Here is a 24,417-nt window from a genome sequence, read left to right as displayed (position 1 = left end):
TTTTTATTATAAAATTGTTTCTTAATTATAAATAATATCTTTTTTAAAATAAAATAGGATATTAATTTTTAGTATATTCCTATTTTATAAGAATTTCATATCAAATATTTGATGAGATTATTTTTTAATATAATGAGATGTTATAACCCGTTTAAGAGCTATCTGGGTTTGGTGAGACCTTTACCCGTGAATTCGGGTCAAATGCGTGAGAAGCCTTCATTTACAAATAAAACAATCTGATGGCTTGAGAGAATGATTGTTTTACATTTTTTGTTTTTTAATATTTATTTTTTGGATTTTAATTTTCTTTATTATAAGAAAGTTAATAATATACTTAGGATTTGATGACGAAAGAGTTTCATAAATAAATGATATGTTATAACCCGTTTAAAAGCTATCTGGATTTGGTGACCCATGACCCGATTATGTTTTTTACTATAAAATTGTTTATTAATTATAAATAATATATTTTTCTTTTGAAATTGGACATTAAATTTTAGTATTTTCTATTTTATATGATTTTCATATCAAATAATTGGTAAGATTAATTTTTAATTTAATGAGATGTTATAACCCGTTTAAGAGCTCTCTGGTTTTAGTAAGACCCATACCCATGAATTTGGGTTAAATCAATGAAAGGACTTTATTTAAAAATCAAGAAATCTGGTGACTTTTATAAAATGGAGGAGCGACCACATCGCGACACATAGGATTTTTGGATTTTCGTTTATATATATTATAGATAGGTAGATTATATGCTTTCTATATATTTATTATAATAATAATGGAAAAAGGAATAAAGGAAAGAATCTGATGTATTCCCTCCAACTCCGATAACAGCCTTGCACCACACCATCTTCCTTTCCTTTCCTTTCTGGTTCCAACGTTCCCATCTCTCCGGCGCCACCACCACCTACAATTCTTTCTCATTTTTACATTACAAAGATATCTCATCTAACACTCTCCCATTAAATACACTCACCCACACAAACACATCCCAAACCAAACCATCACAACAAACAAACATAATGGCAGAAAAAATCTACCCTGCCGCCAAACCCACCCCAAACCCCACCTTTCCGGCCACCAAAGCCCAGCTCTACAACCACTCCCGTCCTGTCTACCGTCCTCAACCCCGCCGCACCCGCAGCATCTGCTGTTCATGCTGCCTCTGGATCACCTTCACCATCATTCTCTTAATCCTCATCGCCGCCGCTGCCGCCGGCGTATTCTACGTTCTCTACCGTCCTCACCGCCCTACATTCGCCGTATCCTCCATCCACGTCTCACAATTTAGCTTATCTTCATCCAACAAACTCAATACCAAATTCAATTTCACCATAACCGCTCGAAACCCTAACAAGAAGATCTCCTTCTCCTACGATCCGGTCACCGTTTCGTTCGATTCCAACGGCGTTGACGTCGGCGACGGGACGATTCCGGCGTTCACGACGGCCAAGAAGAACACGACGGCGTTGCGGACGGTTGTATCGGTGACTGGACAGAGTGTGGATGATAGCAGTGAGCTGAAATCGGATCTGAAGAGTAAGAAGAGTGTGCCGTTGAAGATTCAGCTTGATACGAAGGTGAAAGCCAAAGTCGGAGGGTTTAAGAGTAAGAAGGTGCCGATTAGGGTTACGTGTGACGGAATGAAGGCGGCGGCGCCGGCAGGGAAGTCGGCGGCGACGGTGAGAACGGCGGATGCAGAGTGTAAGGTGGATCTGAGGATTAAGATCTGGAAATGGACGGTGTGAGATTACGGGTTTGGATCCAACAAAGAAGGTGTGATTGCTTCATTATCTGGATTTGAATTTTTATTATTAGATGTTTTTGTTAAAAAAATATATTGTCTTTTTTTTTTGAAATGAATATGTTTCGATTAATCTGTGATCGGAAATTGATTTTTGTCATAAGTTTAAGCATTTCTTTTACTGTTTTTATTTTTTGATGTGTAAATCAGCTATTAGAACTAAGGTTAAAATGAATATGATTAAACTTTTATCCATGCAGATTTTTTTTTCTATCTTAATCAATCTTATTGGTTTAACATGTTAGAACCGATGCGTGTAAGCCTTATTATAGTTTGGAGGTCGGGCCGGGTCGAGTTGGGTTAGTCATAATAGCAGTATCCTCGAACTCGTAACATACAGCTAAACATTTGATAGACATAGGCTCGACTATGACAAGGGCTCGAATTGAATTTTTATATTATTAACACATAAAATACAACACAAAAGCCCATGCTAATTGATGGCACATGCTTGTGAGCTTGTCATGTGATATTCGTTTTGTAAGAAGTTTAGTTACTAATACTAACTTACTTAAGAAAAGCCCATTAGGTTTGTGTAATGTGACTTTATGACAAATTAAAATGACTATTTATGTAAATTAATAAAGAAAAACCTAAAATCATAAAAGTTAAATAAATATAAACCGAAAAGTATGTATCAAGTAAATCTATACAACGCATTTCAAACAATGGTTAAAATGAATATCAATCAAAATATATCCTACACATTTTGTCAACTAAAGAACAAGCCTATCTTATTATGCTACAAAACATGCCTAACTCGGCCCAATGGCTTAACAAGTTGAACGTTAACAAAAGAAATTATATAAATTTTATTAAATTACTATTGAATGATATAGTTTTATAAGCTAATTATCTATAGATTAATGAATATGCCAAAAGAGTGTTAGTTGGCCAAATTAACCACATCTCATTCCATTGTGACTCGACAGCGTATATTTTTTGTCAACTTTATAATATTATAGAGCATTTATGACTTCTTATAACAAGACATCGTAGATATATATTTCTTTTGTTTATCTATTAATTAGATTAATCTAATAAATCAAGTACATCATCTTTTTCTAACATCTTATTTAATTCCTAAATTAGTTTGTGGTCGTGAGGGTATTAAATGGTAGTGATTGTCGGTGGGATAAACGGTTCAGCAATTGTTGGGCCTAGCGGCGTTGATCATGCTTGCTGAAAACCAACGAAACATCCCATTCAATGCCTGCATCAACCAACCAATATTCTTTTCTCTTTTTTTTCCCCTGAAATACTTAAGTACCGACCATTTATATATTTATATAACAAATATTATACTAGCAATATTTATCTGTTATGTTACCGGGCATTCGGACAAATATGAGATTCATAAGGCGGTGACGGTATTTATGGTTTGACATTCCTCATTTCTTATATCCAATATGAGATTTAGGGTGTTCTACAAAATATACTTGTATTTTAAGGTTGAATTCAAGATGAAAGATACAAATATTTTAATCAAATAATGTTTTTTTTTTCTTCGAAGGATGCATGACTAACCTTTTTCTTTATAAAACCTTTTATCTTAACAAAGTAAAAAAATTAGTCTTTTTCAAAAATCAAATAGGTCACTCACAATCTTACTATTTAATTGAACACAGTTAAAAAATTATATTTATCTAATGATATAATCATTTAGTTTGATTAACTTAGCACATCTATCAATTATATATCTATTAGTAAAGTTAACGGTTGTTGCCGCAAGGCCCTGATTGGGTCAAGTGGCATCACCTCAACGGTCCAATTTTTTTGTTTTATTGGCTAAATCTATTTCTTTTTGTTTTTTTTCTAGATTCGTAACGAACGTTTTGTTTTTTGTATTACCGAATTTGTGTTGACTCACCGTCACAACGTCCGGTACTGACAATACTTGGGTTTTACTGACTCACCTTTTTTTCTAGATTCGTAAAGAACGTTTTCTTTTTTGTGTTACCGAATTTGTGTCGACTCACCGCCATAACGCCTGAGACTGATAATACTCGGGTTTTACCGACTCACCGCGCAACGTCCAGTACCGACAACGCTTGGGTTTACCGATGTCCGGGTTTTACCGAACTTAATTTTAGTTCCGGTACTGTAACAAATGTAACTGAAATCGACAAAATTCACATTGACCCTCCGCCGGAAAGCCCCGATTTTACCAGCGCCCCAGTTTTACCAACTCACCACCGGAACGCCCGAATACAAGTCAACTCGCCGTTGCAATGATTGGGTTTTACCAACGCCCGGGTTTACCGGCCAAATAAACATTGTTTTAAATAAGTTAACAAAACAAAATTATAATATGTTATATGAGTGTCGTAGAGCCACTGCCTCAGCGTCTGGGACCGACCGAAGTCACCTCATTGGCTCACCTCAAATTTTATTTTTATTTTTCGTTTTCATTTTAATTAAGTTCCAGTACCATAACGAACGTAGCTAATACTGACAAAATTTGCGGGTGACTCACTGCCGTTGTCCGGGACAACCAACGCCACCCCATTTGTCAACCTCAATTTTTATTTTTATCGTTTTGTTTTCATTTTATTTTACTTCTAGTACCGTAATGAACGTTGCTACTATTGACTGAATTCGCGTTGATTCGCCATGTCAACACCCCAATTTTTATTTTTATCTTTTTGTTTCCATTTTGTTTTACTTCCAGTACCGTAACGAATTTTGCTACTATTGACTGAATTCGCGTTGATTCGCCACGGCAACACCGGGTTTTACTGACCGATTTTACCGCGCAATGCGTGGGTAAATCATTAGTATAGAGTAAAGTTGACTGTCTGTGCCATAGAAGTAAATTTGGTTCAGTGATTTTTTATATATATTAGTTGTTTGTGCACAAAATACAAAGCTTTGGTTCTAGCTGAGTGGCTAGGTTGTTATCAGATGTATCATTGTCCTTTTCTATAATTATTTTCACAAAACATATTTTATTTAAAAAAAAAGTTAGGTTTGTATATTAAACATTTTTATAAATCGGGCATTTTTCATGATTTAACTTCTCTGGCATGAATTATATCGTTTATATATATATATATAAAAGCATTTATAGATATATGAATCATTTTTGCCCTTAAAACTTACTAGGGTTTATTGTTAAAAACACGTGGATTTGTAACTGAACCCGACCCTCCTCTTTTTTTTTTCTTCTATATATTGTTAATCAAAACCATATATCCATTCTCTTTTACTGCACATTTTTCGACTAATCGAAAGTTTTCTTCCACTGATGATAGGTTCGTTTTTTTTCCGATTGTACCGGTTATGTTCTCATAATACTATTCTACTTTAGTTGTTACCATATTTTTAGTGTATCATCTAATGTAGTATCGATAAAAATATTTAGAGATTTATGATTTATTTTTAAGTTTGTGAATTATAATTGCAATTTAACTTTGTACTTATTTAATGTAATATTCAACTTTGTTTATCATTTCTTTTAAGTTGTTCAATACGTGTAAAACACGGGTACCTAACATAGTCTACCTATATAATAAAAGAATGGATTTTTAAAAAACTTTCATTTTTATATTTAACCAAATGTCTCCAAAGTGCCACATGGCATTTTCTAATTTTTTTATTATTTTAATTTCAATTCAAAATCAATATCGCCTGTTCAGATTACATTTTTATTAGCACCCAATTGAGAGGTTTTAACCCTAACAATCACCATCGGTCTATTGCATTCAAATCCAACAAAATTCCAGGTAACTATTGTAATCCAATTCATATATTCAATCTTCTCATCAAAACATATTCAATCAGATTCACATGGTCAATCAGATTTACAGCTTAAATGGATTCTATCGATTCACCTTCATAGGTTCAATTAGTTTCAATTGATCAATCTTTGTAATTCTATTAACAGGTTGATTCATGTATTTGGTTTATATGTAGACCTTGGTCTTTCTGTGAAACCCTAATTCTATGATTATTATATGTAAATCTAAGGTCTTTCTTATAGACTTTTTAGACCTTACATTGATTCACAATTAGTGTTACTTTTAATATTGTCCATGTTGCAATAACTGTTATATTAGTTTTTGTTAAGTATAGATATGTAAAAGTTACTGTTTTGTGTTAAGAGGAGGCAATGCTTGTGCACGTGGTTGAGGAACTGGCATTAAAGAGTTCAAATTGTTTTGACTCTGTTATCACTACGAGCTATCTACAATTTAAAGTAATGATCAGTTTGTCTGGGATCGCCAATTACATGAAAATTGTTCTTTAAGGTTTAGGTTTTTTTTTTTTTTTTCCATTACAATTTTTTGTCATTGTTGTTGTTTTTCAATTTGGATGAATACATATAAAGTAAGTGTGAATGTTTATAGGATAATATGACAAGATTGGTGGCAAAATTTGTGTAAAGATCATAAATTTGTTTCGAGGAAAAGGAAATGTTTTTCTACACTCTTATCTATTTTGTATAATTACCTTTTGATTTTTGGCAATATATAACATTAGTGAACTGATGAAAACTTAATATAGGGGGTTCGGAACAAAGGAGCTACTTGCAAGAAGGAAACTAGGTAACATTTGGGTAGTATGGGGGAAAGCTTTTGTCATATTTCATTTGTGAATGAAATTACTGTAGTTTTTTTTATGAAAGTAGTTGTTTGCATAAGTTTGAAAACCCTTTTCAATAGTAGTTGTTTGTGAATTACAATGTCAAACTTGAATAATTCAAATTAAAAGAACTTTGCAGTCGTGTGTGGTATTTCTCATAATACTAATGTGGCGGACACGTATACAGCCATTTTGGTTTTTGTGGTTATCAGGCTATTATGTGTTGGAATCGAGGTGATATATATTAAATTAGTTATTTTATTATTATGTTTTTAAACAGCTGTTTCTAACGTTACTGATCATTAGCATTTTGTCCACGAATACTTATAGGGTTGGCATACAATATATCAATTACTTTCGAGTCTATTCAGGTCGGGTAATGAGTCAAATGAGCCTCCTTAAAAAGTTACCAATTTGCTTTGGGAGAAACAAATAAACACTATGTTTTTATAAAACTTCTATAAAAACATTTTCAAACAACCCTCCATCTACTGATGTCTAATGTCTTGCTCGCATATAAAAAGGTCATCATGGACATGTAATGAATTTCATCGACTGTTTTTGCAACAATTTTCATGCCCCAACTAAAACACTGTTATGGATGTTTTATAGAAACATAGTTGCCTATTTTGATATTTTTTTATCTACTACCATTATTCTCTTATATTATTATTCTATGTTACACTATATTTTGTGGGACTAATCAGATGTAATTTTGGATGCAGGGGTAATTTTGAAGTGTTTTAACTGCAGGTTCAGCTTCAGTCTACAGCAGATTGTAAACGAGTCTGCAAACAGGTCATAGGACACTTGCGTCATTTGGTATAAATCAATCCAGTTGCAGGTTGTACATCAGGATGCAAATCTCAGTTTTGGTCTTAAGATTGATTTTAACATGCATTTTAAGTGGTTTGCTATGTTTGATTCATATTATATAAAAGAAAAAAATGAGCCCATATATGATGATCTATTTTTAGGTTTATTGATGATTACTTTATTTTTGACCTGTTTTTGTTTTTATTTCAGGTAAGTTTTGATGGAAATTTTCTAAATTATTTCAGTCTGTGATTATTTGTAGGTTGAAAATGTTTGATTAAAATGTCACTGCTCACAAGCCTCAAGGTAATTGCAACAGTAAATGTTCAATTCACCAGGTTTGTTAATACATAAGTATAAATTGTTGTTTTATTGTAAACATGCTTTAGTAGATCTGGTCTTATTTCTGCTTTAGAAGATTGCACTGCTTATACGATATTGTTGAAGGTTTGATTATTACAAAATTTTACCAAAAAAAAGGTAATTAATAATTTTACCGTAAAAGTTCTTTTTTTGTCATTGTCTATCCAGTTTGGGAACCTAGATGGATCAACCTTGACGCTCACTAATCATTTTTCTTGCTGTACACATGCAGATTTGACTTTTATGGTCAATAGTGTGAAATCTGCAATTTCAACTGTTGGGATTCACACTCTTTTTTTGTTTGTCTTTTTAATCTATTTACTTTTATTTATATTTGACTTCAAAAGTTCATCATTGTATGCATATTTTTCCTTTTGAAATTTACCAATGCACCAGTTTGGGGCCATAACTTGGCTTATGAACCTCATTAGCTAAGAATGTGAGCTTAATTAATACTAGGTTAGTTGTCTTTTTTATTTATGGTCTAAAAGAAATGGGCAAATGTTATAAAAAACAAACCAATTTTTTGATTTTCTTCATAAAAGTCCCTTCGCCTTTTTTTTTCATGTAAAAGCCCCTGTATTTGGTGTTTTTTTAATAATAAATAGGAAATGACCTATAATAACATGTTACCACAACTCATTTATTGTATAAATGTATAAATTAAATATATTTATGATTTTAATTTCATCATCTCCTCACTCCATCGTGAAACCACCATAACCACCGGACCTCTGACAAACAACCTCACCGACGACCCATTCTTTCTTTCTCTCTCTTTATATCACTCACATGTGTTAAAGGTAAATGTATCAAATTTTATATGGGAATATACGCTCAATAACCAGTATTGTAAGAAGAATTTAGACTCCTAATATTCGATAATGGTAATGCCACAAATACAAGTAGAAATGTTGTATGCAAGAAGATATTTAGGGAATGGTGAGTTACATATTTATTAACTTAGTATTGGTTTTTTTCGCATATTATTATAAACTTGTAATTGTTTATATGACATAAATCCAAAATATATATTATATTTATATATTATTATTGAATTCAATTATTTATTGTGCCAGCCCGTGTGTTACACGGGTTCTAACCTAGTGTTCTAATAAAAGAAAATGTTGATGCCTAGATGTCAAGCCTACATTTCTTCTAAATTCTAATCTCCCATTTCATTCATCCTAACTATCCATAGGTCATGGGTCAAAATTATTTTGTCAAGCGGGTTATAACATAGCGTGAATTTTATAACATAGTGTCATTTTTATAACTACAGTTTGACCAACTACGTAACTTTAGCACATTTTTTAAATTTCTTGCAAATCCACACCCGACGTTTCCAAAACCATGCTATTAGTAATTTTACCCGTTTGTTTTTCCTTTAAGTCTATATTAAATTAATTTATAAGTATTTTAAGAATCACAATTGAAATAACGAACCTTATTATTTTTATCGTTTGAAAAATCCCGTGTAATACACGGGTCTAATTTTCAAAAGCTAGTTACTAGATATCTAAAAAATGTGAATAAACTAACGGGATATGTTATTGGTACACTATTTGGTTATTCACACACCTACATACGATCGTATAGGGGCTATATGATCATATAGCCCCTATACGATCGTACGTAGGTGTGTGGATAACCAAATAGTGTACCAATAACATATCCCGTTAGTTTATTCACATTTTTTAGATATCTAGTAATCATCAATAAATCGTATGGAACCCACTTGAAAGGGGGGGGGGGGGTGTATAAGTCAAAGGGTGTCTGGATAACCATAGCCTAAACTAAAACCTTTTTTTTGTTTTTGGTAAATGACCCTATTTATTTATTCAAGGACCCATCTTTACTTTTTTTTAATCTTTATTAAATAAAAATAATTAATAAATTAAAAGTATTCAAAAGAGAGTAGATAATTATAGCCCACATTTTATAATCCAACATAAACTGACAATACATGTGGACATGTTACGTGATATACAAATGCAAATCATGGCCTCCAATAACGACCAAAATATTAATTACAATATGCATATATGATTTTAAGGTATTTATTTGTTAATTAAAAGCTAAAACACACACAAGCACACAGCAGATGTAGAGCAAAATAAGGACAAATACACACTTCTGTTTTGAGCCGCACACAAACTATGTTAAAGCCGTCTGTACCTTCAAACGTTTAGAACCGCAAGTGAAGTCTGGCTGGTCAACTGAGTTCACCACCAACTCAGGTTCCGGGCTCTCTAACTCAAGTATCACCTTTACATAAAAAGGTCAATTGGTCAACAAAGTTAGCATTAGAAGAGTTCGGTTGTAGGTCGTGTTAATATTAGTTTTTTAATCATGACTTGGCACCATGATTACTTATAAACATTTATGTATATACAGAAAGTGTCACATAGAGCGAGGTTCATACCAAGACATTATTTCCACGTTGGAGAATTGGAGCGGGGACATAGAGGTTACATTGGGGTCCGGACGACTGTAAAAAGAGAGAAAAACAATATGAATTATAAGCTCTTTTGACTACAATATTATAGTATCTGAAACAGAACTAATAAAATTATAATTACCGGCCAGAATCTCCCGATATTAAAGTCATTTACAAATGCTACCCCTTTACACCAACCATCGAAGGACAAGTATGTGTCCGTCACTTCATTAATAACAAAATTACCAGTATAGAAAGCTGGTTCTTTTAAACTCACCCCTGCAAATGAAAATACAAAATGTTATCCTGCAAGTGTGTTAATACTAATTTTAAAGAAAAAGAGAAAATTACTGTTTGCGTCCTGTGGTTTTAGGGCGGAGACACAATGAGTCCCTGAAAATTTTTTTGAACTGGTTGAGTCCCCTTGGTTTCAGAAACGAACAATTTGAGTCCCTGTGGTTTCAGTAAAATGAAAGTTTACCCCAAAAGTTAAGTAACGGCAGGGACTCAAATGGTTCATTTTTAAAACCACAGGGACTCCAGTTCAAAATTTTTTTCGGGGACTCATTGTGCCTTCGCCTTAAAACCAAAGGGACGCAAACAGTAATTTTCTCAAAGAAAAATTTACCCGATATGCTTTTCAGGGTTTTACGAGCAGAAATTCCAATAAAATTAGAAACGTTGTTGAAAGAGAGAATGTTTTTTGAGGCGTCATTTAAATTGTTGAGCGGAATTGGAAGCATTTTCCACTTGAGCAGAGGTTTCCCATCTAAGTAAACAGCAGATAATATGCCCTATAAAAATATAACAAAATAATATACCATAAAAAACCAACATACTAGAAAGTAAAGGTAATCCTGATTAAGTTAGAAAATATTACCTTGCTATCAGACAAATACGGTCCATAATTAATACGACCCATGTTTTCAACCTACAAAGAAAGGTGTAAAGAAATACGAAAAAACATAAAAATCAATGAAGATTAGACAACTCAAGGTTAACTAATATACCAGAATTAACAATCTTGTAGTGGAAGAGCATTCAGCATTAGGAAGGTCAACTTGCTTGTTTGACCATCTATTAATTGTGCCAACATATTGCGGCTTTTCTCTCTTATCTTCAGACAGGCATGTAACGTACACTTGAGCTCTATCATGCACCTGAAATTAAATATTGAAAGAGTAATATACTAATATAATATATATTAAAAAGCACATATCTAATAAAAATGCACCCTTTAAAAAGTTAGCCAAAACATACTTATACACCATTACCTTTGGTATAGACAAAGTGCTCGCTTTGACCTTAGTTTTGTATTCAGAAACGTATAATAAAAATCCAAACATCTGAAGATAAGAAAGAACAAAATGCAACGAGTTCAAAAACATTGATGTGATGACATAAAAAAAAGAATAAGCACAGATACCTGGCCAGCAGACTCCATTGAAATTGGGTTCTCAGATTCAATAGCTTTGGTTGACAAGTCAACATCCAGTGTATTGAATAACGATGAGGTTTTTTCTAATTGAATACGACCATATCCTGTTTTCTTATTATTTGAAGGAACCGGAGGGAGAGATGTTGCACTGTATTTAGCTATAACCTTCCTCAACGCTGGAACATTTTTCAGAGCATTATTATTATTATTATTATTATTATTATATCGATCTTATGAGATCTTAGAAGAATGTAAAGGATATTATTGTATTATTAACCTTTGAATTTTGCCCCGTCCACATCACCAGACTCACTAATAGGAGCATCCTACAAGAAAAAAGATTCCCATTTGGGAACAAATTTAAGTTATTAGGGGCAAAATTGGCCAAAAGGATAACTTTTTCTAGGTTTGATCCAAAACATTTTTTGTCCAATAATTTCTTGAAATCCTTTACAAATACTTAGTGTGTTAAACATGATTAAAAAAACTATGCTATTTTAATAAAATCTAAACTTTTGGATAAAATAATTTAGTAGTCGTACACGCAATATATAAACTCTAAACACAAAACAATTATTGTGTTACATATGATTACAAAAAAAATTTTATCTCAATAATAATCTAACTATATGCATGAAAAGTAATAATCTTGTTAAAAAATGAGGTTGCTCACATAATCATAAGATGTAAGATCAGCTTTGTAATCAGATTCCTTGTCAGCATTTGCACCACTATAAAATCCAAAATTGGTTCCGCCATGAGCCATCTACATGTGAGAGATCATCACATCATCAAAAATATAATCTTGTAACAATGCTTAATTTTTAATTATATATATTTTTTGTTTTATAGTATACATAGAGCACAGCGGATCCATTTCCTGACAAAATATTTTCAAGCGCAGATGCTGTGGAAGTCGCATCCGTTTTAGCAATATTCTCTCCCCAATGTGTAAGCCAACCGGTGTAAAACTCTCTGAGATACACATTAATATTATGATCATCATAAAAAAGTGATTACAAAGATAAATCATACAAATTAAAATGGATACCTACGCAGAAAGTGGTGGTGATTTTCCCGGTGCATTAAATGCCTTTTGCATCTTAAATATAGGCCACGGATCGTCTCCAGTTGTAAAGTCAACAGCTACAGTTAGAAATTTGAAATATTAAACGCATAAACTGTAAATTCTTTAATAACCGATGAAATTTAAATACCTGAAAATACAGAATCTCCTCGTATAGTTCCTTTGGTGAGAGTTTCTCTAGTGCCTCCATCTGTGGTATACCTGTTATTAATATTCAAATATTCAAAACATGCAAATACTGACTAATCACTAAAATTTTGACGCTGAAAAATATGTCAAGTGTTACCAAACTAGATAAACTTACAAAATTATATCATCCCCGAGATGTGACCGAGTTAAGTTGACCAGATGATGCAAATAATCCTTGTCATCTCCATATGAGCCAAACTCATTCTCGATCTGTAACCACAATCTAAACGTGTTGTAATGCTAAATATTTTTGGAACTAAAACATGGGATGTAGTGCTACTGTTAATCACCTGAACCATAATTATAGGTCCTCCGTTGTGGTAAAGAAGATGAGCAATTTTAGGAAGTAGTATTCCCCACCATTTATCAACCTGCAAGACCTCAGTTAAAAGTCATAAACTTGTATTATATTATTATTACAGTTAAACCATTTACCAAAGCAAGGTAACTCGGGTCAGATGATCTTAGCGTGATGGCCGGTTTTTTAGTAAGTAACCAAGCAGGGAAACCGCCAAAATCCCATTCTGCAACAAGCAGTGATTCTCACGATTTTAATATAAAGTTTAATAAAAAAAAGCTAAAAAGCGTTAAAATTTGTATGATTCGGTAACTGTTCTAACCTCCACATATGTAAGGCCCGGGACGTAGCATGACCAACAAATCTAACTTGTGACATAGCTCAAGAAATGAAACAATATCAGCAATACCATCAAATTCCAGCTGACCTTCTTTTGGTTCATGCAGATTCCACGGAACATAAGTTTGAATCGCATTCAAACCCAACGCCTTTGCTCTTAATAGCCTATCTTCCCAATACTGCACCAAAATAATAATATCAAGAAAGATAATGTGACTGATTGACAATCAGTGTCGTAAAATCAGAATTAGGTGCCAATTTTACTTTGTTAAAGTCACATTTTGTCCATTTGACTAGTCAACTCCCAAGAATGTCCACCAAAACACAGTCTACCAGCTCGGATTTTAATCATCACCCGATTGGATATTAATCCAACCAGAAAATGCCAAGTGTTGATTTTTTTTTTTTCAAAACTTTGTGTTGATATAACTAATTATATTTCTATATATTTGGTTTTTCTTTTTTTTTTTAATATATAGTTTTATAAAATTCCAAAGACTGCTTGCCGACATAAACTTGACTTAAAACTGAGCCCGACTAGCACCTACCAAGTTCTTCTAAGATTGTCGAGAATCAAATGTGTAAATTGGTATCATATTTAACAAATTAGAACCAGCTGTTAGAGGTAATGACAATTTGATCAATTAGGTAATTTAATTAATTAACAATTTAGCATCAATATTCATTCACTGAAAATAAAGTATGAGATTGTACCTCAGGTAGAGTACGGAAATAATGCAAGTCGCCGCCGATTATTCGGAAAGGTTCTCCGTCTTTCCAGAACATATCATCGGCAATTTCAAACTTACGGGCATTAACAGCAGCAGCCTCATGATGGTGATGCTTATAGGGTTTAAGGGAATTGGGGAGAGGTGAAGGCAGTGGAGCGAAAACAGTGGAGAAAGCCACCAGACATAGTAACACAACCATTAACGTTGTTGTCTTCAAGCTTTGTCGTCGTTTCGCCATTGCCGTTGACTTGATCAAGCTCCGTCTTCACGCCCTTCAGCTTTTTTCCCACTATCTTTACTCTTTTCAGGAAACTATTAAGTACAAAAATTTCAATTATTATTCACTCTTCTGTCACATTCGCATTCCATTTTGTTGTCTCAATAATTAACTACCTACCTATTTGATTTTCATTTACTTGTTATTTTTTACGAGAACGATGTTGCGTGTTAGATCACAGCACTCTTTTAAATTTGTAGAGTTTCGTTTTCTTACTCTAACTAAACTATATTTTTTTACAAGTTAATTAATAACTATTTTTTATATGTGAAATTTATTGTTTCATTGTTTTAAATTTTATTTATAGATGCTATCTAGGTTTAGCTGTTACTTGATCACATAAACATTTTAATGTTAATTGTATTTCATAAAAAGTTACCCGTTGCCATTAACATTTTAATGTTAGTGTTATCGTCTTTGAGCTTCGCCTAAATACAATTAACTAAAACTAGATCCCAAAAATTGCCAAACTGAGACCCAAAAACAGCAAGAGTAAAACCTGGTAAAAACGAGCAGGTCAAGTAATGAGTCAGGACGAGTTCAAGTCAAGATAAACTGATTTAAAACAAGTCTAATTTGTTCTGTGCCAAACGGGTTTTAAACAAAATAGCTTCAGATCAAAACAAAAGAAAATCAAATAACCAAGATAATAAAAAATAAAAAACATATACTTTCTACAAAACACATTCGTTTGAAAAACAACTCAACTTAATCTTAACTTGTCTAAATTCTAATATAAACTTGTGCACCACTAGTTTAGGGCCAGCCCAATGGGCTTGACATTAAATACCCAATTCGCCTGAACCGAGTTTTAAAAACAACAACAACAACAATAATAATAATAATAATAATAATAATAATAATAATAATAATTTGAACTATGAAGTTTGATTGCTTGCTTATACGAAAATTAGGTCACTATTCTTGAGCTTAATTGGTGAACTCGAAATTTGATAGCCTCGAATGGATTGTGTATCGGGTGATATACGCAGCTCTTTGGATGGAAACTGCGTATCATGTTTTCACCTATTCAGTGTTTATCAATGAGAAAACAAGAAAACTGAGCAACTTGGATTTGGAAGCTCATAAAGTGGCCCTGCATGAGAACAACAAGAATTATCCTCGAATGAATTACTTACAAGTGTTTAACTGATGTAACTTGGAATCGTTTTTGTGTCGTGTTATATGAAATGTGTAGTTTTGTTAGCGGATTTGAGACTGATGTGTTGAACATATATTTTCATTGTGTCTAGTTTCGTTTATTCTAACGTTGTTTGCTTTATCATATAGCCGATGGTTTTATGCTGGTTGTTAGTTTGAATGGAAATTTAATTTGGTTGCCAGTTAGATACTTGATTTCTAAAGAATTTTGGCTGCTTATTGGTTATGCATGTACATGATTATGGTGGATATGGTGTTTCATGGGAGTATATATTCTCAGTCTCTCATATTCGGGTTTACCACTTGTGTCGAGATATTTAAGCTGCATGATTGAGAATTGTTCCATGATTTTTAAGTTACCCAAGCAGCCAAGCCCCACCCAGGTTAAAACCCCCTCGTTAAAATGAGTCTTTTTGAAACAAAATGCACACCCCACCCTACCCCCCGTGTTGAGTTGTTTAAGGGGAAAAAAAGGTACCCATCCCTATCCAGTGACGAAGCTTGGACGAATACGTATCATTTTTTTTTATGTATGTGATAACTGAGAGTGGATGGGGTGGCAAGGGTTGAGTTCTGTTGTGTAATCTATTACCTTGTGATTATTTCAAAACCCAAACCATCTAATATATTTATGATTTTTGATTCTTACAATAAAACCTATTAGTACTTTATTTGGGCCCAAGAAATTATAACAAACTTTAGCCCAAGAAATTATTAATCAAACCTATTTGATAGTTCAAACCTGCCCAACATATACTTGCAAATTTTGGTTGAAAGCCCAAGCCTAATACATTGGTTAATTGACCAAAAATGAACTGATACATAACCGACACAACCAAATAAACCATAATCGAGAATCGATCCTCAGTTCGATTAGGAGTTTCAAATAATCCAATATTCATGAAGATTAATAATCATGGCTAAAATTGGAAAAATGTAATAAATAAATAAATAAATGAACACACCATCTTACTAAATAATCATAACATTAAAACATCTAAATAAACGAGATCCTTAAAAATTCTACTATAATGTTTTGTAGGAACGAGTACCCGCCAACCGTACAGGTCCAGCCCAATACTCCAAACACTTGCCATGTGGATTAATTTGGGCATTAACACCACATGCCATGTGTTTAACTTGTAACCAACAATTTTTTTTTTAAATTATCAAAATACAGGTTTTTTAATTAATTTTAACTACAGATAAATTTGTTTGAAATTTAATTATTGATTTGAAAAAATAAATAATATATTTTGTAGTTAATAATGAACTTTCAAAAAGGATTAATGATTCATATATAAATTGCATTTGGAGTTGGAGGGACAAACAATATCACTTTCCAATATTTGCTTTTTGGCTTTACTATTTCCTTGAATAAAAATTTTAACCCTACAACTTTATGATGATCATGGCCTAATCATACCTACATCAATCTTTAAATTATGAATTTAATATTTATAAAAGTTTAAAGTATTTCAAGTTTTAATTATATTATGAAGAAATTGTAATTTTTATCATAAAGTATTTTGGAAAAATATAAATAATTTACATAGTGTGTGCACCTAGGTTTGAGAATGCATATAGTACGTTTTTGCCTATGTATTTATTTAAAACTAAAATAATAATTTGTAATCACCAATATAAAATATGCTTTAAAACAAAAGGAAATAGAATAATTTCATCAAACTTTAAAGAATATTTCAGTATTATATAAAGGAAATTACTTGATCTTCCATATTCAGGAGTCTTTCAAGGGGACTGGAGAATCCAATGCAAGTATGCAACCCCCATACGTGCAAAAATATCCTTTTGTTTTATGATCCATTTGTAGTCTGTTTCTTGTTTTAGTTTTAAAATCTTATTATTTAAATCCAAAACCCATCATAATATGAGAAAACCCTGTTTGGGTTTGCCTATTAAAGTATTTATTTGCTTAATTTATTTTAAATTATTTATTTGAAAAATTGAACATTATAAACCGAAGTATAAACAATTAACCAATAACAATTCATATTAAGAATTTGACTTGTGATAATCCTAAATGTTATTTTAGTTGTCATTGGCAATCCACACTGACGAATAAGTAAAGTCAGTTTTTGGTCTTGTAGAGGAAGATTGAGATATATTAAATTGCATATATCTTGGCATACATGTAACATGTCACGTCATCATTGGTAAACAAAATTACTAATCCTTAGTTGATATTACCTTTAACAGCAAAATAATAATAAAAAAAATAAAAAAAACTATTAAGTGTCATTGATGAAATTACACTAATTTAAATTTAGTATTGACTTATACATAGTTCGAATTGTTGAAATCTTACTTGCCTATTTTTATAACTTACATAAACCATTTGGACAACAATATTTAACACTCCTCAAGCAACTTTTATTGTCTTAAAACACACTAAAAAAAATAAGCAATTTAACAAGTAATTAATCCCAAACACAATCCAATAATAACTTTATAATTGTGAGTGCACAAAGATGTGTTTGAGCATGGTTTCTACATAGCATCACATGCTTGAAGTTACAAAAAGATTAATGGATCATTGTAGGCTCAAAAGTTTCCTCCTTTTGGATTACATGAGTAACAAAAAGATCATTAAAAGGAGCTTAAGAAAAGGCAAGACCCCTAATTTGACTAAGTAGTCTACTAATTACTTTGCATGCCATAGTTTAAGGGTTTGATTCATGCTTACAATATCACCATTAATATGTGAGGGAGCTTTAAGCCCCAAGAAATCCCTTGTCATCCCCTCATTTGCCATCACTCCAACTCCAATATTACCATCATTGCCACTGATCTTGGAATCATGCATCATCATATTAATATTATTATTATTATTATTATTATTATTATTATTGTTATTATTATTATGTACTCCTTCTTTCTTTGCATCCAAGATTTGACCAAATGCATCTTCAAAAGTTGTTGACACTTGGTCAGTGAAACCATCTTGATTCATCAACATCATCATCATGCTCATGTTCATGTTCATGTTCATGGGATGAAGAAAAGATGATGATGATGGATGGTGGGGTCCACCATGATGATCAAGCAGCAGACCGCTTGAACCACTTGTACCGCAAGTGTTGTTACCAACTGCAGGAGAGTTAGCAGACACGTGAGGTAAGTATGGTTGCTGGTGGGGCCCTCCTCTCAAGGCTGGTGTTGAACTTGTACATGGTGCTTGTATACTTGTACCCTTACTGCTTAGATGAGTTGTACCCATCTGAGCTGCTTTTTGCAGCAATGCAGTAGCTGACATGTATGCTGCTGGATGGTTATAGGTTACCAGTGTGGGCCCACTGCTAGGGCTACAATCTTGACCTTGGGATTGGGTATGGATCGGGTCAAGAAGAAGATGGTCATTGAAATGGGTGGGTATTTGACCCGGAAATGGTGTAATGGCTCGTGCAGTCTCTTCTGCTAGAGCATCACAGAAAGCTGTGTGTGTAATGAAGCTATCCCTCCTGTGCAGTTTTAATATTATTAAAAAAAAATAAAAAGATAAAAGAGTATATGCTTGTGAACAACAACACTCCAAACACTAAAAAACAAAAAAACTTTCCTTTAAACAATATAAAAATGAATAAAACTTCTTGCTATACATGTTCATCCAGAAAACACAGACAACCACAAAAGAAAGACAAGTAATTTAATGAACGAATGTACTTTAATAAAAAAAATATTCAGTTGATAAATATGAAAAGGAACTTCATTTACTATATGTGAATAAATGCACATATATTTTTAATGTTTCTTTTAGTACAAGATGAAATTTTTTTTGGATATATAGATTGTTTCTTCAAGTATGCTTGAAAGTTGTATAAATAAACATTAATTCGTTACATCTATAATATAACTAGCTAACTTAAAAGGAAAATCCGGCAATGTTCTTTCGAATTTGCTTTTGTGATTAGCAAATTGGAGAATGACAAAAGTTTTATTCGTTTTAACTAACAAATTCAATCCAATGATACAAAAGTCAAAATTTAGTTCACTCGTTTGCATTTTGATTTTTGACAAGCAAACTCAAGCCAAGTTTGCTTGCCTAGTTGCCTCGATTGACACTTGAAATCTTTTGGACGGTTGTGCAACTTTAGAAAAATGCCTAATATACTTATTATATTTGTTAACCACATGTGCATATGATACTCATACGCCACCATGGATCTTCATATACCACTTTTCGCATATATGGCTCATATAGAGCTATACGGGCCGTATAAGCTGTAAAAAGCTGTTTCTTTGGTCCCATCCGTACACTTGTTAGTCATGCGTGGTATATACAACCCATATAACTCTATACGAGCCGTATAAATCTGTACAGTCAACATGGGTTTGGTCTATGAAGATCACATCTCAAAAGATATCAAACATTGGTTGTTCAAAACGACATTGACATATGAAATTGGACAAATGCTACTTTTTTACAGCATATACAAGGTATAGATTCAATGCAAAACGACAAACTTACATGAAATATGACATGAGTCGAATCAAGGTTACTTTTACACATAACATGTTAAACTTTGACCGATCTGTTATATTAGTTTTTTTCAAACTTCTTTAATGTTTGAAAATGTTGATATACATATAACTGATCGATAATAAAAGGAAATAAATTATACCTTGAAAATAGGGTTCCACAATCGCATTTATACTCTCGGGTGCCACAAGTTTTGGAATGAGCTTTCCAATCAGATTGAACTGCATAACTCTTTGAACATTTGTCACACTTCCACTTTTTCTCACCATGTTTTCTGCAGAAGTGTTTCTTGATTCCAGTTAAGTCACCTAGAGCTCTTGATGACTCATGGTGCACACAGCTTACTTCTGGACACACATACACTTTCTTCCTCACCACCTCATTCTTGTTTCTTTGTTTCAATTTCCATGGTAGATTGTGTCCTCTTCTGTGAAGCTGCAGGTTTTGATCTCTTTGAAACCCTTTGTTGCATATCTCACAAATAAATCTGTTTGTGGCCATTAATGTCTTGGGTGATAAAGATATCACTTCTGCTTCTGGGTCTACAATTAATACATAAATAAAATATTAATATGAGATTGATATTGATTATAGTTTTGTTAGATAGGAAAACAGTTACATTTTCATTTTTATTTAAAAAAAGAAATATGTTCAATAAAGAATATTTACCTTTTTTATGGAAATGGTGAAAACCCATGAAAAAAGATTAAAAGATTTGAGAGATTTTGAACCTGGGTCAGTCAACTGGTAGTACATGGCCGTTGACTCTTTAAAAACCCATGCTTTTCATTTTAAAGAAAATTTGAAAACCCTACATTTTTTTTATGAAAATGATGATAAACACTACATTAAAAAGAGATTTTGAACCTGGGTTGCCTGGAAGGCTTCTTTTTTTCTTGATTACTGGTTGACTTTGACTTGGAGGTGGATGTGCAAAGTAGTGTTGTTGATTTGGAGGATGATAATTGCTTCCACTTTCATGGCCTTTAGTTTCAGAACAAGAATCAATAGTATTTGCATGAAGATCACCAGATGCAGAGTTTGAGTTATCTTCCAACATCACTTTCGGCTGACTCATCATCTTCTTCTTTTCTCCCTAGTTGTCAATAATCAGTATGTTGTGTAGTAGAAGTGTGTATCTATAGGTATGATATGAGGGTATGTTGCATCATCATGAAAAGGTAAAAGATAAGTAGAATACAATAGAATAGAATAAACTTGGAAAGAAGCTGAAGGTTTTTGTTTGAACCCTAGTTTACTTGTTCACCCATGATCTTTTCTCTAGTTTGGCATCAACCAAAAAGACAATGTTTAGCACTACATAATCAGCTGATGTTTCATCAATCACACACACAGGCCTGGTGTGTTCTTGAGGCTTGGTAGAGAGAGAGAGAGAGGGGTGGATGAAAAGAAAGAATAGATGAGAGAGAGTGGTTAGGGTTGAGGTCTGACTTAGGGTGCTGCTTTCTGTCTTTCAATCTGCTCTGTTTCCCAATCTCTCCTTTTCTTTTATTTTTCTTTTCTTTTCTTTTATGCATACATATCACTGTAGTAATTATCTGCTTTTGACAATGAAAGTTTATTTCTTGCATGATACTTTCCTGAAATATTCCATCCCCTTTCCATTCATTAAACAAGCTATATATTCTTTTAATTCTTGTACCATTTTGTGTTAAGAAAACCTTAAAAAGAATTTTTGATAGTTTTCAAGTTGAATATGTCACACCATTTTGTATGATTACAAAGATGGTTTAATAACAAATTAGAGATCGGGTGTTCAGCGTTTTAAGAAACACATGTAAATAATATTTGACTGTTAAAAAAATTACCACTGTATTCTTTACATATTAGTTTATAGTTAGAAATGTTTTACAAATATATAAACCCAATCGACTTATAACTTCTTTTTTTAAGCAATTTAAATTTATGAATATTTACAAGCAATATGATGCGGTATGGATTTGTCACATATGTGAAAAATATAATTTATTTATTTATTTTTAAACGGCAACTTTTATCAAACAAATCAAATTAACAAGAAGCTAAGGCTAACAACGCAACATTACAAAACTAAACACTTAGAAATAAAAATTACATCATTATTTCCAAGATAAGTTTTAAACGGTGACCCATCTAAAAAAACGTCAATGATTTAACATCATCAATCACCTTAACAAGGGAGCTCTCCTTATTTTCAAAGATTGTTATCAATGATTTAACTTCATCGATTGCAGGTATAATTTATTTCCTTTACATTTTTAACTAATAGTCTACATTTAATATATATTATTGATTACTTTGCTGTGTCGACACTTTATTAATTTTACGTTTTAAAAAGGTCAAATATATTTTCAAGAGATGCAGATTGGTTTAGTGATTAAGTAGCTAGTGCCTAATGAATCACTCCCCAACTTTCATTTTCATTTCTTGCTTCATCTTTCATGTTAGAATGATTAGCAGTCGTTGTCAAATTGAATCTCAATTATTAAACCTATTTTACAGGAAAAACCAATCAATTTTTAATATATTTCATATAAAAAATTAATTACCTTGTAACCCCATATAGTAATTTTTTGATAATTTTAATATTTTTCTAATGAACTGGAAAGTTTATCAATAAAAAAGATTGATTCCATCCTATTTGATAAATTATCTGTTGGGCCACGTTTTGTATTTTGATTAACTCTTTTGTATTGTATGTATTTTGTTGAAGTTGTCTTTGTACACAGCTCCTACACCCTCTCCTCATCACAGGTGCCCATACATGAAACCCTCACCCCCTCGTTGTCTCGTTTGTTGTCCCAGTCCCAGTCGCGGTTTAAAATTCCAAGCATGCGACCTAAGACATCGAAACGTACGGGAACTCAACTCGGTTTTCCTTTAATGGATTCTCCAGCACAAGTACCATTAATAGAAAGGTTTAAGAGCGTTATTCCCAGCTGGGCACAGCCGTTCACCTCAAACATCAAAGACGTAAGCCGAGACGGTAACTATGGTTTCCAAGCAATCGCGAGGGTTTGGGGATGCATCAGAAATACTTGGGTGATGTTAAGCGTGGATTGATGAACGAGATGGACACGAATGAAGGGTGGTGGAGGGCAATGTTCAACAGAGAGGATGCTCGTTTGTATGATACGGTTCGTTCCTATAGGTCCCTATTTGGATGGATCTAACAACGTCTTTGGATTAACCTAACTTAGTGCTAGCGGAAATCACACTAAGCAACCAAGAGGTCTCGGATCTAGAGATTATGTTCGGTTGAGAGTAGAAAGAGAGAAAGAGAGAGCCGAGAGAAGGAAAGAAAGTGTGTAATGAGTTTTTGGCAAAAGGTTCTTTTCTCTCATGGCATGCTCCCTATTTATAGGAAGACATACATGAGAAGCATGAATTATATTCACTAAGGCCCAATGGGCTTCTTTACAATGGACCGTGGCCCAATACATACAAAATGACCAATCGTCCCCAAATACATAACCGGACCAATACAAAAGACTAAAACATACAAAATGGGACCTAACAATCTCCCTCTAGTCTTAAGTACTGGAACCCGTCGGTGTCGTAGACGAGAAGTTCTTCATATGTTAGTGGAAGTTCAACATGTCTGCGCACGAACTTGTTGAAGGCTTCAACTATCAGGTCGGTGTTTTGACGTCCCAAGTCCTCGACGGTCCCCAGTGGCTTGTTGTAGAGCTTCTTCACATCCTCAATGTGTAGACCCATAAGCTGATGCTCGTCAAACACTCGAATCTTGTGCATATCACGACAGTGTATGACGGCCTCACCGGTTTTATTGTCAAACTCCCAATCTATGAAGTCTAGGAGAGTGTTGGGAAGATAGGGCTCGCTATGATAAATCTCGTGACAGTTTTTCGGCGCCCTGTATCTCCACATAGTACGTGGCTCTCCGGTAGCTGGGTCTATCTCCTTTAGGTTCTTGTATTTTCGACCCTTGTTTGGCTCGAAATCTTTGTAGTCCACCCTTGATTGACGATGGAGATAGTCTGGGACCCAGCTCTCTAACGTACTCCCAACTGCACCATGGCCTAGAGCTTGTCGAAGATAATTATTGTCGAGCTCTGGTAGCGATTTCAGCTCATGGTGGTTGAGGTAGATCAGATCTCCGTTGTATCTCCTGATGGCTCAACAGTTGTTTCGCTTATCATACTTCGCGTAGACAATGAGTGAATCGTCATGATAAGGATAGTTGAGCACACGGGCACACGCACGACTTGACACAATGTGCGTCTTTCTTTTCTTTTTTGGTGGTTCCTGTGTCAAGTCATCAGGTGGATCGGAGACGGGATCAGTAGCTGGAGTTTCTGAAGCTTGAACTTTTGCAGGAGGAGTGTCTAGGTTGGGGAGTAGTTGATGTAGCCATCTTCA

General features: G+C 33.3%; 3 protein-coding genes across 3 annotated transcripts; 1 reads left to right on the top strand and 2 right to left on the bottom strand.

The window, feature by feature from the left end:
- Positions 1-1,028: 1,028 nt before the first annotated feature.
- On the top strand, positions 1,029-1,812 carry LOC143627442 (NDR1/HIN1-like protein 6). Its single transcript, XM_077097263.1, has one exon. It carries the CDS (start codon positions 1,029-1,031, stop codon positions 1,752-1,754), a length of 726 nt encoding a protein of 241 aa, XP_076953378.1. The 3' UTR covers positions 1,755-1,812.
- Positions 1,813-9,630: 7,818 nt separating this feature from the next.
- On the bottom strand, positions 9,631-14,339 carry LOC143627422 (beta-galactosidase 17-like). Its single transcript, XM_077097247.1, has 18 exons — positions 14,079-14,339; positions 13,348-13,543; positions 13,163-13,251; positions 13,018-13,098; positions 12,843-12,937; positions 12,669-12,739; positions 12,507-12,597; positions 12,309-12,426; positions 12,125-12,217; positions 11,729-11,777; positions 11,440-11,627; positions 11,288-11,359; positions 11,024-11,173; positions 10,894-10,944; positions 10,642-10,807; positions 10,156-10,292; positions 9,999-10,064; positions 9,631-9,841 (listed from the first exon to the last, which is right to left on the bottom strand). The coding sequence occupies exons 1-18, from the start codon at positions 14,331-14,333 to the stop codon at positions 9,731-9,733; spliced, it is 2,079 nt and encodes a 692-aa protein (XP_076953362.1). The 5' UTR covers positions 14,334-14,339; the 3' UTR covers positions 9,631-9,730.
- A 3,751-nt stretch (positions 14,340-18,090) lies between these two features.
- Positions 18,091-21,127, bottom strand: LOC143627421 (protein indeterminate-domain 7-like). Its single transcript, XM_077097246.1, has 3 exons — positions 20,902-21,127; positions 20,177-20,576; positions 18,091-19,015 (listed from the first exon to the last, which is right to left on the bottom strand). The coding sequence occupies exons 1-3, from the start codon at positions 21,113-21,115 to the stop codon at positions 18,199-18,201; spliced, it is 1,431 nt and encodes a 476-aa protein (XP_076953361.1). The 5' UTR covers positions 21,116-21,127; the 3' UTR covers positions 18,091-18,198.
- Between the last annotated feature and the right edge of the window lie 3,290 nt (positions 21,128-24,417).

The sequence above is a fragment of the Bidens hawaiensis genome, unplaced genomic scaffold, assembly GCF_021521415.1.
Source record: "Bidens hawaiensis isolate Kalapana, Puna unplaced genomic scaffold, B.hawaiensis_p1.1 tig00004682_1, whole genome shotgun sequence".
NCBI classification, from domain to species: domain Eukaryota; kingdom Viridiplantae; phylum Streptophyta; class Magnoliopsida; order Asterales; family Asteraceae; genus Bidens; species Bidens hawaiensis.
The sequence above is the reverse complement of the archived record's forward strand: the minus strand, read 5'-3'. Positions and strand labels throughout refer to the sequence as shown.

Bases quoted from the DNA above. Each gene is read 5' to 3' on its own strand.
- LOC143627442 (XM_077097263.1), top strand. From the start codon at position 1,029: ATGGCAGAAAAAATCTACCCTGCCGCCAAACCCACCCCAAACCCCACC.
- LOC143627422 (XM_077097247.1), bottom strand. From the start codon at position 14,333: ATGGCGAAACGACGACAAAGCTTGAAGACAACAACGTTAATGGTTGTG. The intron at 12,740-12,842 runs GTAAGTTTATCT...TATTAATAACAG, and splicing joins CTCGGGGATGATATAATTTT to GTATACCACAGATGGAGGCA. The intron at 11,360-11,439 runs GTATCTGTGCTT...TCTTATCTTCAG, and splicing joins CAATGGAGTCTGCTGGCCAG to ATGTTTGGATTTTTATTATA.
- LOC143627421 (XM_077097246.1), bottom strand. From the start codon at position 21,115: ATGATGAGTCAGCCGAAAGTGATGTTGGAAGATAACTCAAACTCTGCA. The intron at 20,577-20,901 runs GTTCAAAATCTC...TATTAATTGTAG, and splicing joins AAGCCTTCCAGGCAACCCAG to ACCCAGAAGCAGAAGTGATA. The intron at 19,016-20,176 runs GTATAATTTATT...AAAACTGCACAG, and splicing joins TGTGGAACCCTATTTTCAAG to GAGGGATAGCTTCATTACAC.